General features: G+C 33.6%; 1 protein-coding gene, 1 long non-coding RNA gene and 1 pseudogene across 2 annotated transcripts in view; all 3 read left to right on the top strand.

The window, feature by feature from the left end:
* Positions 1 to 389: 389 nt before the first annotated feature.
* Positions 390 to 5,224, top strand: LOC128390053 (probable phosphorylase b kinase regulatory subunit beta; annotated as a pseudogene).
* Positions 5,225 to 7,629: 2,405 nt separating this feature from the next.
* The window catches only part of LOC128390073 (putative uncharacterized protein DDB_G0277255), a 51,187-nt gene continuing 42,909 nt past the window's right edge, over positions 7,630 to 15,907 (top strand). Inside the window, exons 1-8 of the mRNA XM_053349736.1 lie at positions 7,630 to 7,861; positions 8,500 to 8,754; positions 8,847 to 8,970; positions 9,020 to 11,183; positions 11,656 to 11,820; positions 12,055 to 12,147; positions 12,962 to 13,126; positions 13,361 to 14,015. Coding sequence (XP_053205711.1) covers positions 7,630 to 7,861; positions 8,500 to 8,754; positions 8,847 to 8,970; positions 9,020 to 11,183; positions 11,656 to 11,820; positions 12,055 to 12,147; positions 12,962 to 13,126; positions 13,361 to 14,015 — 3,853 coding nt within the window. The remainder of the gene's footprint in view (positions 7,862 to 8,499; positions 8,755 to 8,846; positions 8,971 to 9,019; positions 11,184 to 11,655; positions 11,821 to 12,054; positions 12,148 to 12,961; positions 13,127 to 13,360; positions 14,016 to 15,907) is intronic.
* Positions 12,358 to 13,640, top strand: LOC128390059 (uncharacterized). Its single transcript, XR_008325574.1, has 3 exons — positions 12,358 to 12,486; positions 12,962 to 13,126; positions 13,361 to 13,640. It is a non-coding gene; the product is annotated as an uncharacterized LOC128390059 (long non-coding RNA).

The raw sequence follows: 15,907 nt of genomic DNA, 5'->3' as shown, positions 1-15,907 counted from the left end.
ATCCAAGATCAAAGCTTACAAAATGAGAGAGAGAAACGCCCACCAGGGCTTGGTTAGAATCGTCATAATAAGAGAAGCGCCAAATTTGAATTTGAATTTTCTTTTCTTTTTTCATTTCCACTCATTCATATTCTCCACTGATTTGAGATTCATTTTTATTCTTCTTATTATTTGTAATACAATTTCAATGATTAAGTTTATCTGCGGTTTTTTTTTCGCAATTACTCTGAGTTTAGAGTTGGATGTTTAGGTGATTGAACAAAATGGAAATTGAAAATTGAAATTGAGTTTGACTAAAAATTAGAAGAAAAAGAATCCACCAGGTGGAGCTTTTTCTTTCTGTTTTTCGCTTTAACCTCTTGATTGTTTTTATGTTTTTCTGTTTTTCTGATAAATGTAAATATTTTTTGTCTCGTTGTTGTTGTTTGATTCAATCAATTGATTTTGTTGATTAGGTGTTAATGTTGTTATCGTTTTTCATTTTTCTCACCTTTACAGTGAACAATTAACTGAGATAACTATTTCTCTTTTGGACAATTTATCTTAATTGATAAGCAACAATCAACTGTTTTCCTCTCCTTTATTTCCCTTCATCGGCTTTTTTTTTCATTTCATTGGAAAATCTCATCTTTTTAATTGTATGATATGTCCAAATTACGCAAGGAAAGAATTGCATCTAATTTAAATGAAGAAGAAGTCGCCGAAGCCATGAGGATGGCTAATTATGCTGATATCATACGACAATTAGATCATTTCTATGGACAAGGTAAATAAAAAATTGAACATTTTACTCTCTTGGTTTTTCTTACCTTTTCCTTGGTGTTAACATTCATCTTATTTTCATCATCTTTTTTTCTGTTTACCTTTTAATTGTTGTCACCTCATCTTCTTCTCAAACGCCATTTCAACCTTTTCTATCCTTTACATTTACTCAACTTTCTTTTGTTTTCTTTTGTTTTCTCTTCAGTTAAAAGGCAACTTCTGCAATTCCAATCACCAACTAGTGGATTATTTCCTCGATTATCATCTGAACTACGTGAAGCTCATGTTAGAGATACTCTTTATTGTTCAACTGCCATTTGGGCTCTTTATCAAGCTTACACTAAACGAATCGACGATGATAATGGTAAAGCTTACGAACTTGGTCAGTCTGTTGTTAAATGTATGCGAGGTATTTTATTTGCTTGGATGAGACAATCCAAGGATAAGGTTGAAATGTTCAAAACAAATCAGAATCCTGGTCATGCGATACACTCAAAATTTGATTTAAACACCGGTTTACCTTTAACCGATTGTCCAAATTATGGTCATCTTCAAATCGACGTTGTCTCATTATACCTTCTTCTACTTGTACAAATGATTTCTTCTGGTCTTCAAATAATTTACACTATGGATGAAGTTAATTTTGTTCAGAATCTTGTCTATTACGTTGAAAGAGCTTACAGAACTCCTGATTTTGGTATGTGGGAACGTGGAAGTAAATATAACGATGGAACACCAGAAATTCATGCATCTTCTATTGGAATGGCTAAATCTGCATTAGAAGCAATTAATGGATGCAATTTGTTTGGTGAAAAAGGTGCCTCATGGAGTGTAATTTATGTCGATATTGATGCTCACTCACGAAATCGAAGTATCTTTGAAACACTTTTACCTCGAGTCAAGTTCTAAAATACTGATGCAAGTTTAATTGCAACAATTAGTTGGCCATGTTTTGCAACACATGATCAACTACTTTACTCTAATACAAAGAAGAAAATTTTGAAAAAATTGAAAGGACATTATGGATTAAAGAGATTTCTTCGTGATGGATATGGTACAGTCTTTGAAGGAAAAGGTTAGTCCCAATAAAACTGACACAATTTACCTTTTCCCCCTCCTCGTATATGCAAATATTTATCTAATTTCTCTGATTTTTTTTATATATATATAGACAGGACGAGGCTATACCGACCTGGCGAAACTCAACAATACGAAAATATCGAATGTGAATGGCCTGTGATGATTTGTTTCCTTATAATTGATGGTTTATTTGCTAATAATATTGAACAAGTTAACGAATATACTCAAATGTTAATGGATAAAATTGTTCATCGTGATCCTATTTTTGGTGATTACCTGATACCTAAATATTTTTATACTCCTCCTGAGTATATTGATGCGGAAAAAGTTGAACCCAATTCGATGCCAAAAATTGCTAGTCAAGAAGGAAGTGATTACAGTAGCCTTTTTCTAATGGGTCAAGCGCTTTTCATCATCACACAATTAATTTCTTCTGGCCTTTTACATATAAATGAACTTGACCCCATCCGAAGGTACATGCCGAGCTACAGTAGACCCAAAAAAACGGGAAGATACTCAGCGTTTCAGGTCAGTTTTCAATGTTCCAACTTTTAATTCTAATTCACTATTTACATTTAACAATTAACTTTCTTTTTCTAACTCCAATTTGAATAACACTTTTCTAATTGAACTCGAAATTTGATATGTTGATAATTAGTAGCATGATTAGTGTTACGAAATTTAATCAATCGGTTTGTTCAACTGCACGATTTTAAGTTTGAATATATCCATTAATAGCAAATGTTATGACAATTAATTGATCATGTTGATTTAATTTAAAATTGACTAACATTGACAATGATTTAATGAGATTATTTTTTTAGAATTGTTTGTTACTAATAGTTGATTGATTTTTGATTGCTCTCTAATATTAGTTTGATTTGTAACATTTTAAATAATCAATCATGAAGAGGAATTGAGATTTATGTAAAAATTACATTTAATTGTCTAAGAAAAATTAAGAATTTATTTTAATCAAGAAAGGTGAAATTTTCTCTCTCTGGTCTTTCCTTACGGCAAATTCAGCGTAAAGCTTTTGTAAGTCAAATTCAACTTTATGTTAATCATTATCTCTTATTTTACAATTAGTAGTAAATATTTTCCAATAGTTATATTTAATTTAGTTGATTGTACAAAGCAAATTAAACTCATCTAATTACTGTGTATTTCTTAATTCTTATATCTTATAGGGAACCGGGTGTGATATTGTTGTTCAAGTGGTTCTCATAGCTGAATCAATGAGATTACAAGCAATGATGGCAACATACGGAATTCAAACTCAAACTCCGCTCGAAGTTGAACCCGTTCAAATTTGGCCTCCCTCTCAACTAGTCCAAGTTTATGAGTTTTTAGGTGTTAATAAAAAATTGGGATTAAAAGGTCGTCCCAGTCGTCCTATTGGTGCATTAGGGACTAGTAAATTATATCGCATTTGTGGTCAAACCATTTTATGTTATCCATTAATTTTGAGATATCAGATTTTATCTATCCCATGATATGGCTCTTTTAATTGATGATATTAAAAATGATCTTCATTTTGTCGGAAAATATTGGCGGATGTCCGGTAGACCAACTGTTTGCCTGTTGATACGTGAAGAGCATCTTCGTGATGTCCATTTTCGTGAAATGTTGGACCTATTGGCACAATTTAAAAGGAATCCTTGACTCTTGTCTTAAAGTTAAAACTGGACGTTTACAAAATTTAATCAGTTCTTCTTGTATTGAGCATCTTGACTTTCTTCATTTGTTACCAAGCGATGCTCTTCCCAAACTTGAATCCTTCCGTCAATTGGAACACACTTATAACATTGGTTACCAATCACTAGCTGATATACCGAAAGCTTTGGCTTATAATGAACCAATGGATGTAAATATTAGGAAAACGTATGAAAATTTACCCACATGGCCCGATATCATGGAAGCATTGAAACATAGTGATACCCTTTATGCTCAAAGTCAATTACTTGGTATAATCTGGGAACGAGAAGGTCCTTATTTTTGTTTACACGATGGACACACAGTTAAGGATAAGTTGGAACGTTTAATGCGACAAGCTGGTGCTCTTCGACACTGGTCAGTGGTCAGATATTGTTCATCTGTATTGAAGAAATTAGTTGATTCTATTTCACCTTATATCACTGCGATTCTAGTCAATGGTAAACAAATTACTATTGGTTCATTTGGTGGACCAGAACAGATAATTGACCATCCATTAACACCCAAAGAGATTCATGCTCTTCTTTACTCAACCATCCAAGATCCATATGAAGCTGTTTTACAACAAGAGATAACACTTTACATTGGTCGTCTCATGTCCACTAATCCTCACCTTTTCCATGGAATTCTTAAAATAAGAATTGGTTCAGTAATCGAGGCAATCAAATTGTACCTTGATTTCAAAGGGGAGAAGCAAAATAAACTTGAAGCTCTTGCCCCAAGTCATTTAAGGAAAATATTATACCGATTGATGACCGATGAGAATCTATCCGTTCACGAGAAAAGACAAATCGACGGAGCTTTTTGTCGAGTCCCTCGAAGTTTCTACGATAAAATATGGGAAATTCTTAAACGCATACCTGGAGGCCTTATTATTTGTGGTGAACTATTACCATCCAATCCGACATTATCAGAGATGACACAACATGAACTCAATTTTGCTCTACTTGTTGAAAAACTTCTTGGAAAAATATCAACACCAGAATATCGTCAAATTTTTGTCGAGGTAAATTACTGAATACAAATTTTATTAAGGATAATTGTTAACAACTTTCTTCATTTTTCAGGTTATAATAGTTTTGTACATTGTCCTCGAAAGAAATCCTGAAATTTGTCTAAATTCAAAAGTATTTTAGACATTGACAAGGTAAGATAGACACAATTATCGATTTATTTTGCGACTGATTAATTTTCTATTGTCTTGTTTTCCAGATCATTTCTGAATCCGTTCAAAAGTACAAAGAAACTGGTGAAAAAAGTCTCGAGGACTTTTACGCTGAAGAGCGATCAGTAACCTCTTCTTACTTTGCTCGAACGATATTGGACATTTTACTTAAAGTATCATCATCTCAATGCAACGTTAATTGAATACAAACCCACCAATTAAACAAGTTCCGTGGACATAATTATTATCGCCATAATTACAATCAAATAATGATAATTATCACCCTTGCAATATCCCATCCAAGTTTTTCCGTAATCTTAATTTAATCTTAAGTTCAATTAGTTAACTAATTTGCACATTTCCCCACCTTCCTTTTGATTGTCCTCCTTTTTTTGAGTCGTTTTATTTGCTCTGTTCGCAATTTAATTATTGTATTACATAAATAAGAGTTGATTATCATTTTAACGTTTACCTGTACAATTAAAATTAATAATAAATTTAGTGAATTTATTGAAATGATTTATTTTGTATCAATGGACAAAAGTAGAAAATCAATTTTTCGCTGTTAAAATTTTCAATTTTTCACAAAATATAAAATTCAACAAAATAATCAACTAATTGTTGGTCAAAAGATCTTGTCTGTAGATTGGAAGCAAAAATGAAAATCATATTTTCTATTATAATAGATTACAAAGTGACTTCAAAGATGGATGAAGATTATTAAGATTATGTTATGAGAGAAATGAAATTATCACAAAGAAGTTAATTGAACCAATTAAAATGAGAATGTTAATGATCCTCGAGGATCGAGAAGATGATGGAACTTTTGTTCGTGAAAACGAGTCACTAGAACTTTTATCATCTCTGTTCAAGGTCAATGCAAGAAGAGAATTAAAAGTAACCAAAGAAACCAAAGTGTTATAATCATTTCGAAAAAGTAGAAGAATGAAAAATAGAAAATGAAAAGAAGAGAAGAGAATAAAAGAGAGAGAGAGAAATGTAAGTCAGCCGGATTAACAGAGAGAAAGAGAGAGAAGTAAAGGGAAGAGGGGGTAGAAGAGGATGTAACAGCATTACACTGAAATCGAGGTAATAGTAGGAGAGAAAGAGAGAAGAGGATGAAGATGAAGATGAGGAAGACAAGTCATCCTTTAGCTCGTATCTTTGTGTATTGAGAACGGAGGTACAGAGGATGCTCGATGAGGGGACTAGTCTCTTCTCTGTCTATTTACTTTCTTCCTCTTTCTTTAGGTTCTCTTAGAACTGGAGGAGTTTTTTTCTCTTTTCGGGTAATGATGATATTCATATATAGAAAGAAAGAGAAAAAGAAAGACAGGGAATGAAGATGATATAGACAGGGAGGGAGAGAAAGAGAAATAAGAGTAAGAGAGTAAGAGAGTAAGAGAAAAGCCAAAATGGCGAGTTACATTGGGTTAACATAGGAATAGGAATAATATCTTGGTAAGAGAAGAGACTGATTTTTTATTCGTAACTTTTTCTCTTTCTTTTCTTTTCTTTCTTTTATTTTCTCTTTCATATACACGAACTGTCTCTTTCTTTTTTTCCTCTGTCTATTTTACTTTCTTTTTACTTTATGCTGGTTGTTTTTAATGCTAAAGATGAAGATGAAATTAAAATTAAATCTGTGGTCAATTAATCAATTTATCATCGATAAATAAACCAAATTTAATTTAAATTGTCTCTTTGATTGTAAATCTTTTTCTTTGTTTTCTCAGTGATTTACTCTTGGAGTGATAACTCCAACACTCCAACAACACAAATAACAACAACATCATAACAATAACAATAAGAACCAAAGGAAAACCAAGAAAGAGAGTAAACAAAAACCATCGACATTTCATCCGCTGATCATTTCCAATAATCATTTAATTAACCGATTAATTGATTGTCTCGAGTATCCCAATCGTCTTATTAATAACCAGTGGCGAGTGAAGGGCTGATGGTCAAGGGATTTCTTCGTATTCATCACGATATTTGAACTCGATTTCTTTTCCCTGTGTGTTGATGGTTGAGTTTCGAAAAGGATTCAGAAGAAACTATCGAAAACAACATTCGATGAGATAATAACAATCTCAAGGTTCGATCTGTTTTGGCCATTGATTAGTATTTGTCTCTTGTTCTCTCTCTCAAATTCTCCCATTTCAAACTCACTCTATTTCTTTTTCCTCCTCCTTCTTGTTTGTTCTTTTTTTCTCCCTGAATGAAAATTCGTAACTATTTCCTAATCGATTGTCGAATAGTAAACTCTCTCTTCCACAATAGTACCAGCCTACACTTCGATCCGTTTTCTTTTCTTCCTCTTCGATCGAATCAAATCTCTTACTTATTACTCTTTCTTTCTCCTTTTCCATGTTCTCCCCAAAATTATCTCCCTGTCACTTTTTCTCTCAATATATTATCTTCATTCTCATTATTCTCTTTTTCTCTCATAACTCTCTCTCTCTCTTTTCTTCTCATTCTTCTTGCTGATATTTTCCACTGATTGAATTATATCGACAGATAAGCTACAAGATACAAAGGTAACTTTGTTCTGATTGAGAAGAAACAATCAACTTTTCCCTGAGAATTTCAACTTTTTTTTCCAATACAACATTCGATTGGTTTTCCCTGGACTGAGAATTGTTTCAATTCTTCATCTCTAGTAGCAATTAAGAGAAAACACTTATCCATCGTCATCAAATTGGCTTTTAGAGAGAAAAAGAAGTTTAAAGAATAATTTATCTTTATCGTCGATATCATCATGGCAATGGAATACTGAAGGAAAGGAAAAGTCAAATAAAATCGAAAATAAGAGAAAATAACAATCGAAATCAAGGAAAATTATCAAATAGAAATCGAAGCAAATAAAATAGAACGAAAACTTTATCCTCATCTGATTCTGGACAATGGACATGGAATTATCTTCAGATTCTCTAGGTGATGATGTTCTGCATGAAGATGATGTTTCTCTGTTCAATTCAACATCACCGATACCAGAATCGAGCGAATCATTAACATCTCTATCAGCAGTTGAACCGACAATTGATTCATGTGATCCAACAATGGACACCACAAGATCAGAACTCGTTGAATCATCCGACTCATCGGATTTACTGAGTATCACCAATCAACGACATGGTGATTACAATCAAAATCAGAAGAAAATATAACAAGTATAGTTGAAAATGATGACGACGATGACAACAATCAAGAACCATGTATCCTACCCGAAGGTATGGTAATGGTAACACTATCAACAACCCAACCAATAATTCAATTATCACCAAGTATTGTTAAATCATTTACTCAAACAAATCATAAAGGAGACACAAAATATCAGCAATAATAATAATAATCATCTAATTAGTAGTGATAGTGGTAAAAGTAGCAGGAGTATCAGTTGTATTATCAGTAATACAAACAGTTATTCAAACACTTACAACGATAATGATAATGAGCAAGATGATGAAAACACTAATGATAAAGTTAATTGTGACAATAAGATGAAGCAAAATAACAATTTTGATTGTGTTAACAATGATGAGAATGTAAATGTTACAATTAAAGGGAGAAACAAGAATCAGGATGGCAGCAGTGTCGCTCCATTGATAACCACTGATAACAACAATTCTGATGAGGAAAATGTTGTTAGTGTTACTCAAGATATCCAAGGATAACAACAACATTAACAACGACAAAACAACAACAACATCTACGACTGATTGTTCATTACATTTATCATCTTTATCTTCATCTCCGTCATCATTAGTAACCAGAGGAGAAATCATCACCAATACTACCATCATCATCATCATCATCATCGTCTTCTTGTTCAATTGTTGTGACAACAAGTATAGAGGAGGAAGAAGTTGTTGTTGGTGGTGAAGAGAATCGAGAACAACAACAAGGAGAAGAAGGAGAAAATCGTGAAGGAGAAATTATTTTGCAAGAGGAATTAGTTGGAGAAGGCGGATTAGAGGATATTATTGGTGAAGAAGAAGTTATCACAACAGAAACGGTAAACAACTTCAGTGAGTCTGGGCCACAAAGAATCTCGGTTGTCAACAGCAACTTACAACACAGTATCAGTGGCGATTGTATCAGTTCAATATCAACATCACAGGAATCACATCCACATTAACCGGAGGTGTTATTACCAATACATCAAGTTTACCTCTTTCGACAACTGTACTCGTTTTACCGGTCAACTCTGTTGTTCAGCGAAATCATCATCATCATCATCAACAGCAACAACATTCACACCTTAAATCGTCACCTGGTTCACTTAATCATCAGCAACCTTTCTCATCAACAACATTTAGGTGATTCTATTGTTATTGTTGATCCTATTGATTGTTCTGTTGATTCTGTTTTAGAGCCACCGGAATTGTTACCTGCCCATGAGATTGTCTCTGAAATAGCAGCGGTTGCCGCTGCTGCTGGTGGCTCATTGTCATCAACTAGTGAATTAGTTGAAGTAAAATCTTCATCAACCTTATCCTTAACTAGTACTACAACTACAACAGCCTTAAGTAATCAGGTTACAAGTGAAAGTGTTGGTTTAATTGTTGGTGAAACTGATGAGACAAGGAAATTGGTCAATGTTGATGAAAATAATGTTCTCGTTGACCCAATCGTTAGCGTGACCAGTGTTGGTCAAACTGATTCTCATTTAAATCTTCTAACTGATACTGTTACCTCTTCACCTAATTCACCTTCGACTGATTTATTAACGGGTCTTGATTTAGTTGAAGAAGAGCAAGTTAATGAAGAAATTGTTGGCCATATAAGTGAAGAAGGTGATATTTGTGACTCTTCTGTGGTTGTCAGTGTTGTTCCTACTTCGGTTTTAGATCAAGTTGAATTAATTGTAGAACGTGAAGATTTAGAGGAGGAGGAAGAAGAAGAAGAAGAGGAAGAAGAAGAGGAAGAGGAAGACGAAGACGAAGAGGACGAAAGTGGTGTTACCGTTGAACTTGATTCCACAGAGATCGATTCAGTTGTGATTGATTGTTCTCGATCAACGGAACTAAATTCAATTGCTACAACATCTTCACTTTCTAAACCTTCAATTTCAGGTTCAGTGTCTTTGAAGCGTCGAGGTAAAAGTAATAATAACATTAAGACAGAAAATACAAGTACACGAGGAAAGAAAAGCCGATTAACGGTAACATCGACTGCAAGGAATAGTGGAACTACAACTACTCGTGCGACTAAACATCGACGTTTATCATCACCGCCCTCGTCATCAACTTCATCATCGCCAATTGTTGACGAACAAGCAAATAGTAATACAAGTGAAACCACCGGTGATAATCCGAGGATGATTGATGCAACCGATTTTCGTAATGTCCTCAACACTGAGCCCACCTATCAGACTCTGAATGGGCGGATGACACCGCCAGGATTTCCCACCTCATCCTCAAGCTATGCCACTTTAACACCCTTGCAACCTTTACCACCCATTTCCACCATGTCTGATAAGTTCAGTCACTATGGTCATCATCATGGAAATGGTGGTTTCTCACTGATGCAAAATGTTACCAGTTCAGGCCTTGGGATGGGTTCAATGGGTTCCAATTCAGTTTATTCATCTCAATATGATAAGATGGTCGCTGTTGCCGCTGCAGGAATGACAATGTCCCCGTTGACACATTCACAACAATCATCACCATCAGGAAGTCCAATGGGTGTAAACAATAATGCAGCTTCTCAGCAGCAACATCACCACCAACATCAACATCAACATCAACACCATCAACAGCACCTCCAGCAACAGCAACAGCAACACCACCATCATCATCAACAACAACAACAACAACACCATCATCCTAATCATGTAGCCACTGCAGCAGCCATGATGACTTCAAGTACATCAAACGGTTTGTCTGGATCTTCACCTCCTGGAGGTTCAACAGCAGGATCATCATCAACATCCCATCATCCTCATCATTCTAGTCATCAAACACTTCATTTAGCATCTTCTCCATCCTCTTACCATTCCAATGGACTCGCATCACCCACCGAGAAAAGCCTCTCACCCACCAATGGTTATGATTATTCCCACTCTACCCGAGGTTTAGGATCACCTTCAAGTCCTTCCTCTGTAAATTTACACTCACCCAACTCACTGTTACCCTCTTTAAACGGACTTCCCTCCAGTCCACCACCTTCATCAACAAGTCACCATCATTCAGCTCAAATGACACCACCATCACCAAGCCATCATCACCACCACCAGCAACATCATCACCAACAACAACAACAACAACACCATCAGGCTGCTGTTGCAGCAGCCGCAGCCGCAGCTCTTTCCAGTGCCCAGCATCTCACTCTAGCCGGTATTCCGGTTACATCATCTCCAATTAATCATCATCATCATCACCACCATCATCAATTAACATCAACAATTGTCTCAACTCCATTGGCTATTGTTGCAACAGCAAATTCCCTCCGATCGGTAAGTTAATCAACTTTTATTGTTAATCTTTTGTTTTAAGTTTTCATTTATCATTGATAATCAATGTTACCTTTTGATTTACAAAAAAAAACCTTTGATTCCTAATCAATGAAATTGCTTTTGATTACCATTTGGTTTAACAATTTGTTGTGACACCTTTTTAATTTGTGTGTTTATCAATACAAATCATTTATCTTCCTGTGTCCAATCATCCTGCATCATTTAAATATGAAATTGAGATGAAACCGTTTAAATTGCATCTCTATCCAAACTTTTTGCTCTTAATTGTTGTATTATAATTGTTGGTGTATGTCAATTGTCATCAACATAACTGTGCAAAAAAAGTGAATGTATGATGACTATTAACAAATTGTATGTGATCACATTTTGATACTCATAATGTAACTTAATGAATGATTCATTCTAATGGTCACCCACTATCATTATCAACATGATGATTATCATTTTTTAGGCATCAGTAACTCCCATCCCAGCGGCAATTGTACCAACTGGTCATCCAGTTACAATTGTCCAGGCTTCATCATCATCCCAAGAATCGGTTGCTAATAGTGATCTTGGATCGGCTTGTGTCCCTGAACCCGTCGCTCTTTTATCAACAGTAAATGCAATTCAATCGGTAAGTATTCCCCCACCAACCATACTGATTACTATCATCATTTGATAATAAGCAAAAAGGATGAAGATGAAAGATGATGAAAATAACAATTTGTTAATCCAAAATCAAAAGCATTTTCTAATTGCAAAAGGGAATCAAACAGACTAGATTTCTAATTAGATTACTTGTTAATTGCTCGTTAATCACAACAAACTTTCACTTTTCTCTCAATTTTCTGGAAACTTTGTATATTAGGCTGAAGAGAAAACTGTTATCCAACATCATCCAGGTAATTCTATTTCCGGTTCTGTACAGATTAATGTTTCACCGGTTTTAATAACATCCGAAGTAAACGTTCATCAAGTTTAACAATAAGCTCAAAGATTGACAATAACCATGGAACTGTAATAACACCTTCATCAGGAGGAGGTTCAGTCTCAACCACCTCATCAACACCATCCTCTTCATCCTCAACCTCATCCTCAAACAACAACAACAACAACACCATCAGGCTGCTGTTGCAGCAGCCGCAGCCGCAGCTCTTTCCAGTGCCCAGCATCTCACTCTAGCCGGTATTCCGGTTACATCATCTCAATTAATCATCATCATCACCACCATCATCAATTAACATCAACAATTGTCTCAACTCCATTGGCTATTGTTGCAACAGCAAATTCCCTCCGATCGGTAAGTTAATCAACTTTTATTGTTAATCTTTTGTTTTAAGTTTTCATTTATCATTGATAATCAATGTTACCTTTTGATTTACAAAAAAAAACCTTTGATTCCTAATCAATGAAATTGCTTTTGATTACCATTTGGTTTAACAATTTGTTGTGACACCTTTTTAATTTGTGTGTTTATCAATACAAATCATTTATCTTCCTGTGTCCAATCATCCTGCATCATTTAAATATGAAATTGAGATGAAACCGTTTAAATTGCATCTCTACCCAAACTTTTTGCTCTTAATTGTTGTATTATAATTGTTGGTGTATGTCAATTGTCATCAACATAACTGTGCAAAAAAAAGTGAATGTATGATGACTATTAACAAATTGTATGTGATCACATTTTTGATACTCATAATGTAACTTAATGAATGATTCATTCTAATGGTCACTCCACTATCATTATCAACATGATGATTATCATTTTTTAGGCATCAGTAACTCCCATCCCAGCGGCAATTGTACCAACTGGTCATCCAGTTACAATTGTCCAGGCTTCATCATCATCCCAAGAATCGGTTGCTAATAGTGATCTTGGATCGGCTTGTGTCCCTGAACCCGTCGCTCTTTTATCAACAGTAAATGCAATTCAATCGGTAAGTATTCCCCCACCAACCATACTGATTACTATCATCATTTGATAATAAGCAAAAAGGATGAAGATGAAAGATGATGAAAATAACAATTTGTTAATCCAAAATCAAAAGCATTTTCTAATTGCAAAAGGGAATCAAACAGACTAGATTTCTAATTAGATTACTTGTTAATTGCTCGTTAATCACAACAAACTTTCACTTTTCTCTCAATTTTCTGGAAACTTTGTATATTAGGCTGAAGAGAAAACTGTTATCCAACATCATCCAGGTAATTCTATTTCCGGTTCTGTACAGATTAATGTTTCACCGGTTTTAATAACATCCGGAAGTAAACGTTCATCAAGTTTAACAATAAGCTCAAAGATTGACAATAACCATGGAACTGTAATAACACCTTCATCAGGAGGAGGTTCAGTCTCAACCACCTCATCAACACCATCCTCTTCATCCTCAACCTCATCCTCAAACAACAACAACAATCATACGAATGCCAGTTCTACAAATAATAGTAATAACAACACCAATAATAACAGTAATAACAATTCAAATAGTAATAATGATAATTCAACTGCAAATAATTCATCTTCAAATAATCTTCTCAATCTTCAACTTCAACAACCCGGTTCAGTGGCCAGTTCATCGGATGAGATTGAAGAGATTAATACAAAAGAACTTGCTCAAAGGATAAGTGCAGAGCTTAAAAGGTATTCAATACCTCAGGCCATTTTCGCCCAACGGGTACTTTGCCGATCCCAGGGAACACTGTCTGATCTATTGAGGAATCCTAAACCTTGGAGTAAACTTAAATCAGGAAGAGAAACTTTTCGTCGAATGTACAAATGGCTGGAAGAACCAGAATTTAGTCGTATGTCATCACTTCGACTTGCAGGTAAATTTTAATCTAATTTCAAATATGATAACATTCAGATCACATTGAAGGTCAACATTTCCGTTCTCAATGATTAACTTTCTCTGTATTTCATCATCAAATATTCATAACGATTATAAATTAGTGATCAATTATAATATTTGATGATAATGTTAATATACATGAATGCCAAATGAATTTTCAAGATGAAAACAATCAAAGCAAATCATTTGTATTAATAGTTAAATTGCTGATTCTCTGGTGACTATTGAGTAAATTAAATTACCTTGAATCAACTATTATTATTTCAATGACGATGATGGTTATTGAATATCAATCCTCATCCATGCAGAACGAGCATATTATCATCAATAGATTATGTATTATAAATGTTGACAAGAACATGATGATAATTAATTGTTGTGATAATCGTTGGCTGAAATTGATAAAACTCCCAGAACGAGATTCAGAATGAAAATTCACAATTTAAGGCCTAAAACTGTGATGATTTGATCTATACTTTGAATGATACAATTTTCATTAATAATTATGATTCCCCTTGCAATCAACCTCACTCCCTGTAAATATTATCACGATAATCAACCAGAAAATTATGAAAAAAACATTACCTTAATGATAGTAAACTGAATTAACAAAAATAATCAACAACAATCGAGATACAATTAAACTTTGTAATCGGCCTAAAAAAAGATTTCAGAATTTGTTGTTTTTAATGAAGATATTAATTTAGATTTTATTGATTAAATTTAGTTAGTATTGTAATCGTAACAATTAATGATAGAAAATTGTTTCTGTTGTTTGATTTTCACAATTGATGACAATTTTTTTCATTCAGATAATTTTCTCATGATGCTGAATAAGTTTATCCAATTTTGATTGAATTTTCATTCTAGATTCTTGATCAACTGATATTTTAAGATGATTTTGATTAGATGATTAATTCTGATCCTTGTTTATTTGACTTTTGTTAACTATGAGATGAATGTTAATCATTTGGGTTGATAATTTATCGTTTTGAGTGCACACTCATTATGATTTGATGATTAAGACACGAGATTTGATATTATGTTGATGAAATGATGAACATTTTTGTCTAATTTTACATTTTATCTTGAAGCTAGAGAGTGGATGGTGAGATTATCATTTCTTCACAAAGAAAACTAGTATATTACAAACCGAATAGCAAATTTAGCCTCAGGGTCCAATTAAATGGTATATATGTGTACCATTTTATCAAATGAACTTGGATGAGGATAAAGATGAGGATATTTGCTCTGATATTTTGTTATTCTGAAATGAATTCAAGTCTTGCATTTGGTCAGTTTGCATAAATTTGATTTCCATCCAATGATTGACCATTGAATAGAAATCAAATCAGAGTTAATTGTGACAAAGTTTTCATTTCTCATTTGTTATTGTTACACATATTGTCCAATAATAATAAATAGTTTTACTTTTCCAATTCACAATTAAAGGTTATTTTGATTGTGGACATTTAATTAGGCTTATAAACATCATCATTAAGTTGATTGTTAAAAGTTTTGAATGAAGTTAAATTCAATTTTTAAATTGTTAATATTAATAGTTTATAATGATGAATATGCTGTAAGGTAAATAAGTTTTAGTAACAATCAAATAAGTATTTCAATGATGATGAAGATGTATATTGCTAAATTGCCTTCAGGGTATAAACATGAATCTTTTTGATGAACTTTTTTTTTCTTTCACTGGTTAACCTGAACAAGACAATCAACTTTCATCATATTGAGACAATTAGCTTAATTTAAATTATACAATTTAAATTGGCCAATTTGACTACCATAGTAATAATTAAACTGACCCCTAATCAACTAATAAATTAGTCAGAAAATAGAATCAATTAATTAAATTAA

Source organism: Panonychus citri, unplaced genomic scaffold (genome assembly GCF_014898815.1).
Source record: "Panonychus citri isolate SS breed McGregor unplaced genomic scaffold, ASM1489881v1 Contig00114, whole genome shotgun sequence".
NCBI classification, from domain to species: Eukaryota; Metazoa; Arthropoda; class Arachnida; order Trombidiformes; family Tetranychidae; genus Panonychus; species Panonychus citri.
This window is presented reverse-complemented; position numbering and strand designations above follow the sequence as displayed.